This window comes from Borostomias antarcticus (assembly GCF_949987555.1).
Source record: "Borostomias antarcticus genome assembly, chromosome: 5".
Taxonomy (NCBI): domain Eukaryota; kingdom Metazoa; phylum Chordata; class Actinopteri; order Stomiiformes; family Stomiidae; genus Borostomias; species Borostomias antarcticus.
In genome coordinates, this window is record NC_140238.1 from 9093521 (window position 1) to 9110072 (window position 16552).

A 16552-nucleotide genomic window follows, 5' to 3' on the forward strand; every position below is an offset into this window, starting at 1 on the left:
GGGCGCATAGAACCCGGGGAACATAGGACCCGGGGAACTTGGAACCTGGGGAACATAGGACCCGGGGAACATAGAACCCTGTTTTGGGGGGAACATAGGACCTGAGGAACATAGGACCTAGCGGGCAACTAGCGCATACGTTCTTCTCCTGAAGGAGATGAAATAACTCTCCCAAAAGGGAATAAAGTACTTGTTGTGTTGTCAATCATTGTGTTTCTAGCTGTTTTTAATCTAGTGTTATTTTTGTTGGTTAGGGATTTGGGACTAGATTTTAGCACCTTGAAAAAGAGGGGATTTAGCATCATGCCTGGCTCGACAGAGCCTCTTTTCCATGCGAGTCAAAACGATGGCTATGTCAATCAAATGAAAATTGTATAGAGAGGAGGTGTGTGAGAGGAGCAACATTTGTTTGATTAGCTAATCTTCCAGCGTTCAAGAGAAATGCTTGGAAATTTCAGAAGCAGTTTTACAAGGAGCATGATTCACTTATTTTCAACTGCAAGCAGTGCAACCTAGATGGTAGTCAGTTCTCCTTTCAGCAGCTAACTATGTAGGTTTCCGTGGGTTTGCAGAAACGTACTGACTGGGTTGGATAGTTACTAGAATTTAACCTATTTGTCTCCATCAGGGGCGGCCTCTGAATCCATATATTTCTATGCGTATCGGTTATTGTTCCTAGTATATTAGGATATGAGCTGTTACTGTAGCCTTATAGGCCCTATTTCTGTTCTTTCAAGTAGCCTACAGTGTTTCAATACTAGGAGTAATAGGCTACTGCAGGTCACTCCTGTAACGTCTGTATAACAGCCAATCAGAGTGATATCTCTTTACCGACATGCCTGTTCGCTCCGAGGCCGATTCGACATACTCAGTTGTCCTGACTTAACCGCGAAAATTCTCCGACGTAGCCAACGGTGTGGGACACACCACACCAACTAAGGCCACCGACACTCACGATACTCACGGACATTCATGACGGCCGATTATCCACCCGGTGTGTCAGGGGCTTAAAGAAGGCTATTGTTCAGGCGTACAGAGAGCTTCCAAACTGTCTGTTGTTCAGCCCTAAAGAGCTGCCAAACTGTCTGTTTTCAACCCTAAAGAGCTGCCAAACTGGCTGTTTTCAACCCTAAAGAGCTGCCAAACTGGCTGTTGTTCAGGCCTGAAGAGAGCTGTCAGACTGTTTGTTGTTCAGGTGTACAGAGAGCTGTCAAATTTTCTGTTGTTCAGGCATGAAGAACTGTCAGACTGTCTGTTCATGTGTCTCCTCCCTTCAGAACCACATACTCTTTCGACCTCTCCTTCTGTGTCTCTGTGTCTGTTTGCCCTTCTCATTAACCCTAACAACATGGCTGCTCCAGTCCACCAGATAACAGATACAGTCTGTTTGAATCCGTATAGAATGTGTAGAACGCTGGCACGATACAGACATTATTGCTCTCACTGGCTAAACAGAGTTTTATCTGTACATCTCTGCCCTGACCCTAACACCACAAACATAGCCAGTTACCCTAACCATTCAGTCTTCATGCCTAAACCTAGCCTAATCATGTACTTAAGCCTCAAGAGCCCTTCTCGTGCCAGCAGACAGAACCCTCTTGGCAGGGCGTGCCTTGCGAGGGCACAGAAAAAAAAAGTGTGTGCATGATGCATCACCTCCGCTGCTACAACTCCATCCTAGGGGAAACACTGTAACTTCCCACTGGGCTTAACAACCTTTCTGGGGAAACCCTGGCAGTAGTTGTAGTAGTAGTAGTAGTAGTAGTAGTAGTAGTAGTAGTAGTAGTAGTAGTAGCAGCAGCAGCAGCTTGCCTGTGGAGCAGGGTGTTGTAGTGGTAGTAGTAGTAGTAGTAGTAGTAGTAGTAGCCTGGGGAGCAGGATGTAGTAGTAGCAGTAATAGTAGTAATAGTAGTAGTAGTAGTAGTAGTAGTAGTAGTAGTAGTAGTAGTAGTAGTAGTAGTAGTAGTAGCAGCTAGCCTGGGGAGCAAGGTGTAGTAGTAGTAGTAGCAGGAGCAGCTAGCCTGGGGAGTTGGGTGTACAGTATTATTATTATTGATATTATTATTATTATTATGATTATTATTATGACTGCTATTATTGTTATTATTATTATTATGAGCAGCTAGCCCGGGAAGACGAGTGTGGAGCAACAGGCTCTGAAATGGGATCCTCGCTGAGCTACAGCTGGTCCTGCAGCAGTTATTATCAACTGGGGAGGTGCTAACGTCTCACTGTGCCACACCTGTCCCACACCTGTCCTATATGGCAGGGTACAGGAGAGATACACATGATCTACTCATAGATAAGACCGGGGATGATGTCATCTATGGCAGGGTACATTAGATATACCCTCCCATAGATGACATCATCCCCGGAAAATTCAAAATTCTCTGTACTACATCTGGTGTACTATATAGTACATACTACAAATTCCTGAAATTACCAACAAAATTCAATATGCGTTGAGAGGATACTATTCTGGAAACAAGACGTGAAACATTGCTGTATGTCACAGTGTAGTTTCTGGTCAATAATTTATCTACAAAAATGGCAGATGCTGAGGCGACAGTAATTCGGCAATCTAGCTTTAACATCCGTGGACATTGTAGCTATATCTTTCAAAATTTAAGCAGATGTCTTAGTTATATCAAGAGTAAGCTAGCTATCAGCAGTTTTGTGTTTATGTGTGTGGTATTGATTCAGTTTCTGTAATTTACGACCGAGCTAGCTAACTAGCATTAGCTCAAATTGGCCCAGTTGCTGATCAACAGTGAGAGATGGAATCCGAGCCCGGCTGATAAACCCTCTGTCACGGGGTCACAGGTACACACACAAACACACAGGCACACAAACACACACAAACACACAGGCCCGCACATTAAGGGAGGAAAAAAAGAAAGCTTTCTGAGAGCATGTGCACATTGGTTTGACTGAAGCAGGTTTGGAGGGGCAGGGGCCCATTCACTTGACCACACACACACACACACACACACGCGCACACACACACACACACACACACACACACACACATGCACACACACACACACACACAAACATGCACACAAAGACACTAACATAGCTCTAATCATGCCAGCCTTGTCAAGCAATGGGACTGGTCTAATCGCTGGTGTCTTTGCTGAGCCTTGCTGTGCTCCCACCCGGTGTCGTGTAAACAGACAGGAGATTTTCTCTCTGAATTGGGGTATGTGGAGATTATGGAATTAAAAGAGAAGAGGATATAATTTGGATCTGTCATATAGTCCTCCTGGGGGGTGTCTAATTCCTGATCTACAGTGATCTCAAGCTGTGTCTGGGAAAGCCAGGGCTCGGTCTAACTGGCCATCCCTTCTCACAGGTACGGTGTAAAGCTTGACTATTCAGAATGTCCAGTGTGCCAGGGTGCGAGGTAATGACTGATGATGTACAAGCACCCCTCTGGGGTAGGTCTAATTCTTAGACCTAGGCTGGCAGGAGTGTGGCCCTGGTGCCAGGAGACAGAGGCTTATCAGGTCTGTGGTTGTGAAGCCCTGGTGCCAGGAGACAGAGGCTTATCAGGTCTGTGGTTGTGAGGCCAGCTAGGACCCATTAGCTAGGGATAATTACTGCATCAGGGGACGGCTTAGTTCCTGGAGCAATGGGACAGGGGACAGAGAGGAGAGAAAGAGTTTTAAAACCACCGACATACCCTAATGGTCAGTCAGGCCCTGGCAGTACACCAGAGCAATTGCTATAGAACTGACAGGCTGTAGTTCTCTTACTCTCCTCTCCTCGCAGTTTCATCTCCTCTCCGAATCCCCAGATCCCACATCACTTCCACAGTTCTATATGCTCTGTCTTGGCCATAATGCCCCCCCCCCAAAAAAAAGCAATAGGAAAGGCCGTAATTGGGTTGTACGGTGTGGAACTAGCCATCCTGGCATCCTAGCCATCCTCCGCTGCGCCGGGGGCCCACTTGGCACCACATGGCGTGTGGCGTGCGGAGTGCGGTGCAGGGCATCAGAAGGCCTGGCATCATAAGATGGTATATTAGTAGAGTCATCTGGGGGAGCAGAGACTCACCGTCTATAAATAGAGGAGACGGGAAAGTAGGGCAGGGAGGGAGGCAGGCGGCTGGCACAGGAAGAGGAAGAAGAGGAGGAGGAAGAACACCCCTCTGCTTTGTAGTCAGATCCAGCCACTGTGTGCTAACCTTTAGCTCGTTAAGTTATTTCGGGAAGCTTTTTTGCTTTCAATTAGCATAACCGATTGCGATGCGTGCTCGGTTCACTTCCTCATTCAGGTTAATTCTAAAAAGTAGCAGGCTTATTGCTCAACTTCTCTCCCTCCGGCTCTGAAAGTTTTCTGGTGTCCTGTGGTGGCCCCGAGCTCTCCCAGCGGAGGTCTGCGCTTGTCACCATCGTTTCGCTGCTTGGCACGGCTCATATATCCTCCTCCACCAGCCCGTCTCTCTCTCTCTCTCCGTGCTCGCTGGGAGAGGCCGGCTGCCAGGGCCCCGCAGGAGTAGGAGGATATTATAGCTTCCAGGGTGGGGAGGGAGGCTTCACATGGGGAGACAACTGGAGCTACCTGTCTGCCTGCCTGCCTGCCTGCCTGCCTGTCTACCTGCCTGCCTGCCTGTCTGTCTGTCTGTCTGTCTGTCTCTCCTTCTCCTCCTCTCTCTTTCCCTCTCACCATCTCTCTATCTCTTTAGCTCTGCTCGGCTGCTCTGATGCAGAACTCCATCATGGATCATTCTTCGTCATCAGTCTCCTGTGTGCAACACTGTGAAGTCATATCAAACCAGGCTGTTATTTTTTTATCTGTGATCCCAGGGAGATGATGAACATCCAGAAGTTTATTCCATAAATCCTGTGTCCTGTGTATCATGCCAGTTTGTGGAGATCACAAAGGGATTAATGTTGCGTTTTCCTGATAAGTGTTTTTACCTGCATCATGGAGCATTCACATAATTAACACTTTATAGTTCCCCACCAGTGACTGACAGAACAACATTGGGGCGGTTCCCCTTTTTGAACGCACAATGTCAGTTGCGCTGAGAAATGTCGACATAATATAATAATAAACCAGCCCATTAATTTTAAACCATATTTAAATTCTGCGTTTGAATTGTTTGTGTCTCGCAGCTAATTCATAAGGTTTGCAAACAGAGCCGTCCGAGCTTTGTGGTCTCCTGTCCGAGCGTTGCTCTAACCCCGCCCCTCCCTCCCCACCTGTCTCCCCAGCATCCCCCACGGTGCGTATCGTGCACTCCGGCCACGCCTGCAACATTGAGGAGGAGCGCTACACTGAGAGAGTGTACACCATCCGAGAGGGAGAGACCCTGGAGCTCCAGTGTCTGGTCACAGGACACCCCCGACCTCAGGTAACACGCACACACACGCATGCACACTAGAGATGCGCGGATGGAGTTTGAGCGCACCATGGATGTATTATATAAACTGGATACAGCCACTCCATTCACTGGCCGCTATCAACAATGAAGCCCTATTGAACCGCGCCATCTTGGCAAAATTTGTAGTCATTTGACTATTTCCGGTGACTTTTGACTTGCGCAGTTGTGCTTTTCTGGCCTTCCGGTGACTTTTGACTTGCGCAGTTGAGCTTCTCTGGCCGACGCGCGTCCACGAAAAAGTTCACATTTATCTGAAATGTAGACGCGCGTTCCCGGCTCTCTCTGCTCTCCCCGCTTTGATTTAGCAATGAAAACCGGCTTGCATATTAACCTGTTTTTGTCAAATATATCAATTGGAGAAATTATTTTTTGATCCTGGCATCTTAGTTTTAACAGGTTAAATATAATTGAACATGTTTTGTTTGCTAGTAGATGGTATTCATTCCGTTCGCGATAACGTTATTGCAGCCAGGCTAAATTCCTCCAGGGAGTCAGTGACAGGCGAGTTGAAGAGCTTCACTCCCCGCCAGCAGGAGCATTGGCCGCGGCTACCGCATCTTGGATAACCCGCTGAGTTCCTGGCTGCTATTTCACATTCGCCCTTGATCAATCCCAATACCGATCCATGGTAACAATGAATCAATCGTTCAGATCAGATCGGAAGTGCTGCATGCATGTTACAACATCATTGTTAGCTTTATTAACATAACCATAGCCTACATTTATCTCTCTAACGTTAGGCTATCCATCTTACACCAGTCGGCCATTCGATAAATGGAAGCGGTGAACGCCAACGTTGACTGAAAACACCCAAACTCAGTGTATCGTTTCATCTTCATGCTACACATCCACTCCTTTACATTGTATGTGAATAAATTTGGTTATTTGGCAATTTGGTTTGGAAATGCTCCCTATTTCTGAGGTCCCAAGGTTGGTGAGTATGGCAAGCTATAAGCTATTAATACAAGCATACCGCTCAAAAAGGGCTTAATACATACAACAAACTGATCAGGCTAATCATTTTTTAATGAAAATGACCACAAGACAACCTCCTGTGCATAGTTGAAATGGTAGTGGGATACGGTGATAAACTGGAGTGATCATTTGACAGCAATTATTAGCCTTTTCCAGGAATGGACAGAAATGGGATATTTTTAGAATAACAGGAATTTATTCACATACAATGTAAAGGAGTTGATGTGTAGCATGAAGATGAAACGATACACTGAGTTTGGGTGTTTTCAGTCAACGTTGGCGTTGACCGCTTCCAGCTATCGAATGGCCGACTGTTGTAAGATGGATAGCCTAACGTTAGAGAGAGTAGGCTATGGTTATGTTAATAAAGCTAACAATGATGTTGTAACATGCATGCAGCACTGCCGATCTGATCTGAACGATTGATTCATTATTACCATGGATCGGTATTGGGATTGATCAAGGGCGAGTGTGAAATAGCAGCCATGAACTCAGCGGGTTTTCCGAGATGCGGTAGCCGCGGCCAGAGCTCCTGCTGGCGGGGAGTGAAGCTCTTCAACTCGCCTGTCACTGGCTCCCTGGAGGAATTTAGCCTGGCTGCAATAACGTTATCGCGAACGGAATGAATACCATCTACTAGCAAACAAAACATGTTCAATTATATTTAACCTGTTAAAACTAAGATGCCAGGATCAAAAAATAATTTCTCCAATTGATATATTTGACAAAAACAGGTTAATATGCAAGCCGGTTTTCATTGCTAAATCAAAGCGGGGAGAGCCGGGAACGTGCGTGGACGCGCGTCGGCCAGAGAAGCTCAACTGCGCAAGTCAAAAGTCACCGGAAATAGCCAAGTGACTACAAATCTAGCCAAGATGGCGTGGTTCAATAGGCCTTCACTTTAGATTTCGAATCCTGGGGGCTTGGAGCGCACCCAAATCCGCGTGCACTCATCAATCATCCACCCGCCACCCACCCGACGTAATTATCTTCTAAAATTTAGAGACCCGCACCCGCACCCAACCCGCGAAACATGAAGTTATTGTATTTACCTTTAAAATATGTCCAGTCGTTTGTGCTCAATCGCTTTTCATATAGGCGCATTTTCTTGACTTGACAATTTAAAGATTATAGGCTCGCTTTCGCAGGACCTCGGTTGACGAAGTGGTCGAGGGTATTTGAGTGAGCTGCTGCCAGGTCTCGCACTTTCTCACAGTTGTTATAATGTAATTATAATATAATTATAGTAGTTATTAAATATGAATATAACTGACAAATCCACCGCAATCCACCAGAAATTAATCACAATGTTGATTTTTATTGGCCCACCCACCCGCGAATGCGGATATCCGCGGATGTCGCGGATATATCCACAATATTCGCATCTCTAACGCACACACACACACACACACACACACACACATACACACACACACACACACACACACACACAAACACACATACTACTGTATCCCTCCTGAGGTCTCAGTGTGTGTAAATGAGAGCGGAGGAGATGGAAGCCATGGGTCCAGAGATGGACACCGTGGGGGAGGAGATACTGTAGAAGGTGTGGGGGAGGAGACAGAAGCCTTGGGGGAGGAGATAGAAGCCATGGGGGAGGAGACAGAAGCCTTGGGGGAGGAGACAGAAGCCATGGGGGAGGAGACAGAAGCCTTGGGGGAGGAGACAGAAGCCATGGGGGAGGAGATAGAAGCCGTGGGGGAGGAGACAGAAGCCGTGGGGGAGGAGACAGAAGCCGTGGGGGAGGAGATAGAAGCCGGGAAGGAGGAGAGAGTCAGCTAGAGTAGAATAGTAGGCGGTCTCCAGGAAGTCGGCTGTCTCCTCTGACAGCTCTCTGGAGCTCCTCCTCTGGAGAACAGCGTCTAGCGGAGGACCCCCGGCTGAGGGGAGGCAGAGGACAGGGTGTGCTATCTCAGGGGAGACGTGAGGGATCTTCTACAGCAGGAGTGTGATGTGACTTAGAAGCAGACAAACACATCTGACAGGGAGGGAGGAGAGCAGAGAGGTGTGTTCTGCAAAGTGTCTTTCTGGAGTGTTCTGCAGTGGCTACCCTTATACTGCCGTCATCTCCACCTCCTCCTCCTCCTCCCCCTCCTTCTCCACCTCCTCCTCCACCTCCAGCTCCTCCTCCTCCTCCTGCACCTCCTCCTCCTCCTCCTCCTGCACCTACTCCTCCTTCTCCACCTCCTTCTCCTCCTTCCTCCGCCATGAGCTTCTCTCTCCTCCCCGTAACCTCCCTTTCCTTCCTCCTCTCTTCCCCTCCTCCTCCTTCTCCTCTTCCTCCTCTTTCTGCTGGCCCAGGGTGTGTGTGTGTGTGTGTGTGTGTGTGTGTGTGTGTGTGTGTGTGTGTGTGTGACTGTATGTGTGTGTGTGTGTGTGTGTGTGTGTGTGTGTGTGTCTTTCTTTCTTTATTATTATTCTCCTCGGTTTTTGGACCTTTATAACTTCTTCATACTTTGTGCTAGAAAATTCATTCAAACTTTAAAATGTTCATGATGTTAAGCTCTTTGGCGGATGTATTCAGATTTTTGATAGTATTTATAGTTTTTTGGTAATTTAGCTTTTAATAGTAATTTCTGTGCCATTGAAACTGCTGGTGGAATGTTTGCAACTTGATGTTTTTAAAGTGGTGGCAGCTGTTGCTTTGAAAATATTCATACATTTTGTAAACAGCTGGCACTCCTTCAGTTTTAAGAGCTCATACACATATTATACATCAAAATGTTCACACAATTGTGCTGATTCATACAATGTAATTTATCTAAGCTGTGCAATTTATAGTTTTTGCGTTATGACCATTTGTTTGACGACCATGCTCACCATTCAAACAAATGGCGCTCCACTCTAGCTTTTGAGTTGCTAACTCTGAATTCATACCTGTTTTCTAACCTGTCACCACTCCTACAGTTTTTAAGCTAAATGGACATATTATATCTCAAAATGTTCAGCTGGTTCCCAGGATTCCTATGATGTAAACATATAAGCTGTGACATCCATACTTTTTGAGCTGGAGCTGTCTGAAGCTGGTCATGCTTTCCCATGCAAACAATTGATGGAATGTTCAGTTGTGATTTGAATTTGGGTGCATGTGCAGCCTCTCTTAAAGGTACAGACACCCTTCTATGACTACTGTAGCATTATATTCCTACCTTCAGATGAATGATATAGATTAGATGTAACTCTAAACAATCTGGGGCCGTATTACAGAAACATGTCCTATCTTAAGATTTGAGATAAGATAGGACAGTTCAGATAAGATTTTCCCCGATTTGGTATTACAGAAGCAAATCCTAAATAACTTTAGGCATCCTATCTTATCTTGCTTCGTCCTATTCTATCTTGAAGTTGGGAAATCCTAACTACTCAATCCAACATCGGTTATCAATGTTTATGTCTGTTACCAAGCAACCGATGCTTCTTTTCTGCGCTTCTCTGCTCGTGCGCTTGTCGCGTGCCGTATATATACTTTGTAATACTTTGTAACGGTTATCTAGCACTTTGTACATAGCATAATTTGTAACTCGGGAGATGGCGGGCTGAGATACCTTGGCCAAATCAGCCACTTCACTCTGAAAGTTCCCTTTCGCAAAAACACGGAGCGCGTTTGTCAGTTGCACCAGAACCGGGAGAGCCCCATGACGACGGGTCGGCCTCCAAAGCTGGGCGCAGTTCCTCGGCTAGCTGCAGGATCATGGCCCGGGGTAGTCTGTATCTACAGATGAGCGTTTTGTCATCAAACCGCAACACATCGTTGGGGTCTGCTTCCGCCTCTCAATAAATAAATTTTGCCTAGTGACATTTTGGTTGACAATTAAAATAGAGGCCATATCGCTTCGCTATGTTACGTTAGCTGTGTAACGTTAGGCTACCTACTGTAGTTAGGACAGGGTTAGGACAGGGTAGTGGTCGTCCTAAAGTTAGGACGATTTATTTAAGATTTTATGAAGTTAGGCTGCTTCTGTAATACACTTTTCCTATCTGGAGATAGGATAGGATTTTTGACTTAAGAACAGTTGTTCTGTAATGGCTTTTCCGTCCTAATCCAAACTACCATGGTAACCAGCCAGTTAGGATAGGATCTGCGAGTTGGGCTCAAGGCTCTCAAGACAGTGGAGATGATTGTAGACTTTAGGAAGAAACTAGCCACCCCGCGTGCACACACACGCGCGCGCACACACACACACACACACACACACACACACACACACACACACACACACACACACACACACACACACACACACCTTAATATAAACAATCTGGGGATGAGTCTCGCCACACACAGCCTTCACTGGTGAGGGCAGAGGGGTACACTGTCCCCGACCTGCTATGACATGAGGGGGCGGAGTTTCGCCATCACGCCACTAACCACGCCACGGACCCGTCAACTCAGCCTTTGAGCGAGCTAGAGACACACAGTCTTTGCCGGTGGGTGCATGGAGATTGCCCGGAGGTCACTGCACTGCCCTCGACCCACTGTGATCCGAGGGGGTGGAGTCTCGCCACCACGCTACTATCCACGCCACGGGCCCCACAACTCAGCCCCTGAGAGGGCTAGAGACACACGGTCTCCACCGGTGAGGGCAGGTGAGTGGCCTGGAGAGGGCTACACTGTCCACGACCAGCTCTAACCTGAGGGGGCGGAGTCTTGCCACCACGCCACTACCCACGCCACGGGCCCCACAACTCAGCCCCAGAGTGGCCTAGAGACACACGGTCTTCACCGGTGGGGGCAGGTGGTTGGCCCGGACAGGGGTACACTGTCCATGACCGGCTCTGACTTGAGGGGGCGGAGTCTCTCCACCACACCACTATTCACTCCACTGAACCCACAACTAGGCCCCTGAGTGGGCTAGAGACACACGGTCTTCGCCGGTGAGTGCATGGAGATTGCCTGGAGGTCATTGCACTGCCCCCGACCGGCTCTGACCTGAGGGGGCGGAGTCTCACCACCATGCCACTATCCATGCCACGGGCCCCACAACTCACCCCCTGAGTGGGCTAAAGACACATTGTCTTCACCGATGCGGGCGGGTAGGTGGCCCGGAGAGGGGTACACTGTCCCCGACCAGCTCTGACCTGAGGGGGCGGAGTCTCGCCACCACACCACGGACCCCCCAATTCAGCCCCTGAGTGGGCTAGAGACGCACAGTCCTTGAGGGTGGGTGCATGGAGATTGCCCAGTCCAAAATAGTACTAGCAGTAGCTGTTACATACAGCTGCAGCAGCTAGCCCACCTCACATTTTCTCCAGGAAATGTACTTTCTAGTTGAATTTGGTGTTGTATGTCTCCACGGCTTGTCTGCAAATGCGCGATCAGAGTAAGGTAAGATAAACTTTAGTTACAAGTGATCCTGTGCTTCTTTATAATCAGAATTTGTTTTTGTTTTTGTATTGCCAAACAGTTTTTCGACATAGCCTACCGTACTAGGAATATGCACCATGCCCAAAGCCGAACGCCAAATTGCCTCCGCAAATCGGTGTTGTTATGAGCAAAACACTGCTAGAATAGGCGAGAGAATAGGCTGCTAGAATAAGTTAGCCAGCTAGCTATGGCAGCAGCTAGCCACGAGAGGCTATAACCTCCCCCTCCCCTCTCCTCTCCCTACTCTCTTCATGTGAATTGAAACTGAAATCTGATTCTTCTAGACTCCGCTCTGTGCTGCGTGCGCATGCGGAGGGGCAGATGAGATACTTGTTTGAGTTGTTGAGTGGACACTGATATGTGAAAATTAACTAAATAGGTGGATAATAACAGTGGGGGCAGAAAACAACGGTGAATACATAGTGTATGCGTGAACACAGAGGAACAACGGTAACACCAAACAACTGTGCCAAGCCCACTTTTTTCAGAGGGTCAGCCCAGCGGAGCCAGAGGTGATATCAGCCTCTTCTCTCCTCTCCTCTCCTCTCCTCTTTTCTCTTCTCTCCCATCCCCTCCTCTCCCATCTTCTCTCCCCTCCTCTCCCCTGTCCTCTCCCCTCCTCTCCTCTCCTCTTTCATATTCCCTCGCCTATCTTTTTCTAGCCTGATATCAGACAGAATTGTCAACTCGTTACACTCCGTTGAGATCTTCAATCTGACGTTGCTTCCACTCTAACCGATTTCCGTGGGGGAGGCAGATTCGATTTTCCCTAACCATTCACTAGAGACCAACGTATCTGCCTGAATCTAACGTCATTCTAAGTCAAAACGAGAACAGCAAAAAAATCTCCCCTTTGAATAAATGTCTTCAAAGCAGAGTGCTATTCTGTTTTTAAAGTGTATTGCTACTTTTAAAGGAATAGTAAAGGGAAAATGCATGTTTAGCCCTGTTTTAAGGTTACTTATGATCATATACAATGGTTCAGATCAAAACGTTGACAAAACTAGCACTTTAGAGAAAGTCTTATAACTGCTCTACCACTGTTTTGGTCATACAATGGATGTGGATGGGCACCTTGAAAAATCTTTCAAAAACATGTTAAACTCTCGATTTCAAAGACAAGAAGCTCACCGAGGGGGTAATTGGTGTCCGTTGGTGTTCTGACATCAAATTTTCCGCAAAGTATGAATCCTGTAGAGTTTTATTGATCATTTTATGAAATCCATTGACTTGTATTGACGCGACCGTTGTAGATGTGTAGATCAATCCGCAGAGGGGATTCAGGAAGCGGAACTACTTACGGTAGCTATTGTTATTGTTTATGTTGCTAGGCTACCTAGTTTGCGGAAGTTTACACACGTATGTCTGCGACTAAATAGTTATATGCAAAATATTTTAAAAAGCCTTTCCAGATGAACTAGATCTTACTTTATGGCGAATTATATGTCAGAATGCCAACTAACACCTCGGTGAGTTTCTTGTCTTTGAAATTGAGAGTTTAACATGTTTTTGAAAGATTTTTCAAGATGCCCACCCACATCCATTGTATGACCAAAACGGTGGTAGAGCAATTATCAGACTTTCTCAAAAGTGCTAGTTTTGTCAACATTTTGATCTGAACCATTGTATATGATCATAAGTAACCTTAAAACAGTTTTTAACATGCATTTTCCCTTTACTACTCCTTTAATTGCCATTGAACAGCCATTGTTATTACTCCTCTTTCGGTCCATCGCACATTTTGACATCGCTCAACAATAGCAACAATGGCGTTAGTCTTGCCCTTGGTGCTGATTGGCTAATCATTAATCCCCCGCAGCACACATTGGACCAATCAATTTTTACTCAGAGAAACCAATGTTTTATGTACAGTAGTAACACCAGACAAAGAATCAGTCAACTTGGGTGGAGTGGGCGGAGTCGAAGGTCTGAACCCAGGCTCGTTTTTTTCTACCATATTGTAGAAAACCTGTAATGTACCACTGGGATGTCTTTCTCCTTCTCTTCCTGACTGAGTAGTCTACAGTACATCCTCTCCTCCATCTCTCCATCCCTACCTCCCTCTCTATCCTCCATTTCTCCATCCCACCCTCTCTATCCTCCATTTCTCCATCCCACCCTCTCTATCCTCCATTTCTCCATCCTCTCCTCCTTGTCTCTATTCACTCCATCTCTCCATCCCTCCTTCCATCTTCCTCTCCCTTACTACCCACCACTCTATCCTCCTTCTCTCCATCCTTCTCTCCATCCCTCTCTCTCTATCCTGCTACCCCAGCACTACTGTACCTCCCTCTCTAACTTTCCCTTCTTCTTCTTCATCATCATCATCATCATCATCCTCCCTTTCCTTTATCTCCACTCCTCTTCTCCTGTCTTTGTAATGGAGAGTGAAGAGACATTACAGTAGGGTTTGTTACATCACCAGTCCTCTGTACAGTAGATTAATCTATACCTGACGCCCCTCCACTCCTCTCTTCCTTCCTTCCTTCCTTCCTTCCTTCCTTCCTTCCTTCCTTCCTTCCTTCCTTCCTTCCTTCCTTCCTTCCTTCCTTCCTTCCTTCCTATCTTCCTTCCTTCCTTCCTTCCTTCCTTCTTTCCTCCCTCCCTTCCTCCTCTCCTCAACCCTTTCTTCCTCCTCTCCCCCAACCACAGTTTCCTCCCACACACACACACACAAGTTGAGTTGCATGCACGCACGCACACACACACACACACACACACACACACACGCACACACACACACACACGCACACACACACACACACACACACACACACACACACACACACACACACACACACACACACACACAGATCCAGGCCCCTGGCTGATCCTGCAGGCTGCTGCTGATGACAGCCTGTGGAGGCTAGAAGTTATAAATAGATCAGCCAATGGGGTGGCTCACCTCTCTCTGCCACATGGGGCCCTACGTCACTGCAGAGCACTGAAGCTGAGGCTGTAGATCTCTCTCCCTCTCTCTCTCTCCCTCTCTCCATCTCTCTCCCTCTACACAGTCTCCTCCTTCTCACATACGTTCCCATTTCTCATTATCATCTCATCATCATACTGAGTACAGACAGACAGACAGACAGGCAGGCAGGCAGAGAGACAGACAGATAGAGAGACAGACAGACAGACAGACAGTCAACTAAACAGACAGACAGACAGGCAGACAAAGAGGCAGGGAGGCAGGTAGGCAGACAAGCAGGCAGACAGGCAGACAGACAGACAGGCAGGCAGAGAGACAGATAGACAGGCAGACAGACAGACAGGCAGGAAGGCTGACAGACAGACAGACAGACAGACAGACAGACAGACAGACAGACAGACAGACAGACAGACAGACAGACAGGCAGACAGACAGGCTAGAACACACTCTGTCCAGTCTCTTTGTACTACAGTGCTAACTATGTTCAAACACAGAGATTGGAATTCTGTCTCACTGTCTCTGGGGTCTACAGGTATAAATCTGCTCTCTCTCTCTCTCTCTCTCTCTCTCTCTCTCTCACTCTGCCTCTTTCTGTCAATCTCCCTGTGTCTCTGTCTGAGTCTTTGTCTCTCTGTCTCTCTCTCAGTAAAAGGCTCCAGTGGTCTTGCACTCTGAAACACAGATGTAGGTCTCACGTCATCCTATTACCTCTACAGGCAATGCGCAAAGTACCCATAAAACACCACACACACAAACACAGAAGCACGCATTCACACACACACAGACTCTGCAGAAGACAGCGAGCATGGCTAAGCGCCCTGAATTCCAATACGATGTTATTCGTAACCACCCCAGATATGCTTGTAAACAAATCCATGCTACTTCCCATGTTCAGCAGAGCATGAAATGGATCGGATCCCCTCACCATGGGCTCCCTTTACTGCCCCTGTTCAGAGACCAGGCTTTACGTACTGACGTGGGGTAGTTGGACACACACACACACACACACACACACACACTGATAATGTATGCTCTCTCTCATACTGTATGTGCGCGCGCACACACACGCACACACACACTCAGACATTACACAGTTACTTAAATTCATGATGTATACTGTATGTAACCAATACTAATTCGCTTTATTCACACAACTGCCATATTGGTCAAGTCTGACCAATTCTCTCAAATTGGTTGAGAGAATGCGGAAGTGCCCGTTGACTCCAATGTTAAAAGTTCACTATAAAAACATCACTTCAAGAACCAAAATAGTCAAAATAACAGGCTGAATGCACTATTGGTATAACAAACTCAACATTACCAGACTTCACTGCCGTTGTTTTCGCATATGGAAATACATGGAAGTGAATGCAGCTGACGGCTAACTATCGCTCATTAACTTCCATGTACTTCCAAATGCGAAAATATGGCAGTGAAAAACAACCGGACCCTTGACCCTTGATTTTTGCGAGCGACTTCTAGAAGAAAAAAAACGTACGTTGCGTATTATAAGTGGACTTGCAAACTCTGGCTAGCAGTATAGCTTCTAACTATAGAGGCTGTCAAATAGCAGTCAGAGAAAGAAAGTTAGACTAACCAGCTAGTTAACTGACTTAAACTCTCTCTGGGAGAAACATGTTCTCCAGAAGGCTAAAAGTATTACTACTAACCACGACCACATCCTGTCCAGTGAGCTTACACTAATGCCGTCAGGATGGCGCTATCTGCCGCCTCTCAGGAAAACAAACCGTTACTCCAAATCATTCATTCCCTCTGCCATTAATAGTACCTTTCTTGAATGAAGAGTTTGCTGCACCTATTTTGCACAAACCACACGTTGGTTGCCCCTTTTGGCACTTTATTTTATTTA

At 46.8% G+C, this 16552-nt stretch overlaps 1 protein-coding gene across 1 annotated transcript in view; it reads left to right on the forward strand.

Moving 5' to 3' along the window:
• Positions 1–16552, forward strand: part of mdga2a (MAM domain containing glycosylphosphatidylinositol anchor 2a) — a gene marked incomplete at its 5' end in the record, with an annotated part of 109562 nt that overhangs the window by 24067 nt on the left and 68943 nt on the right. Inside the window, one exon of the mRNA XM_084437714.1 lies at positions 5223–5362. Within this exon, the coding sequence (XP_084293840.1) occupies positions 5223–5362 (140 nt within the window). The remainder of the gene's footprint in view (positions 1–5222; positions 5363–16552) is intronic.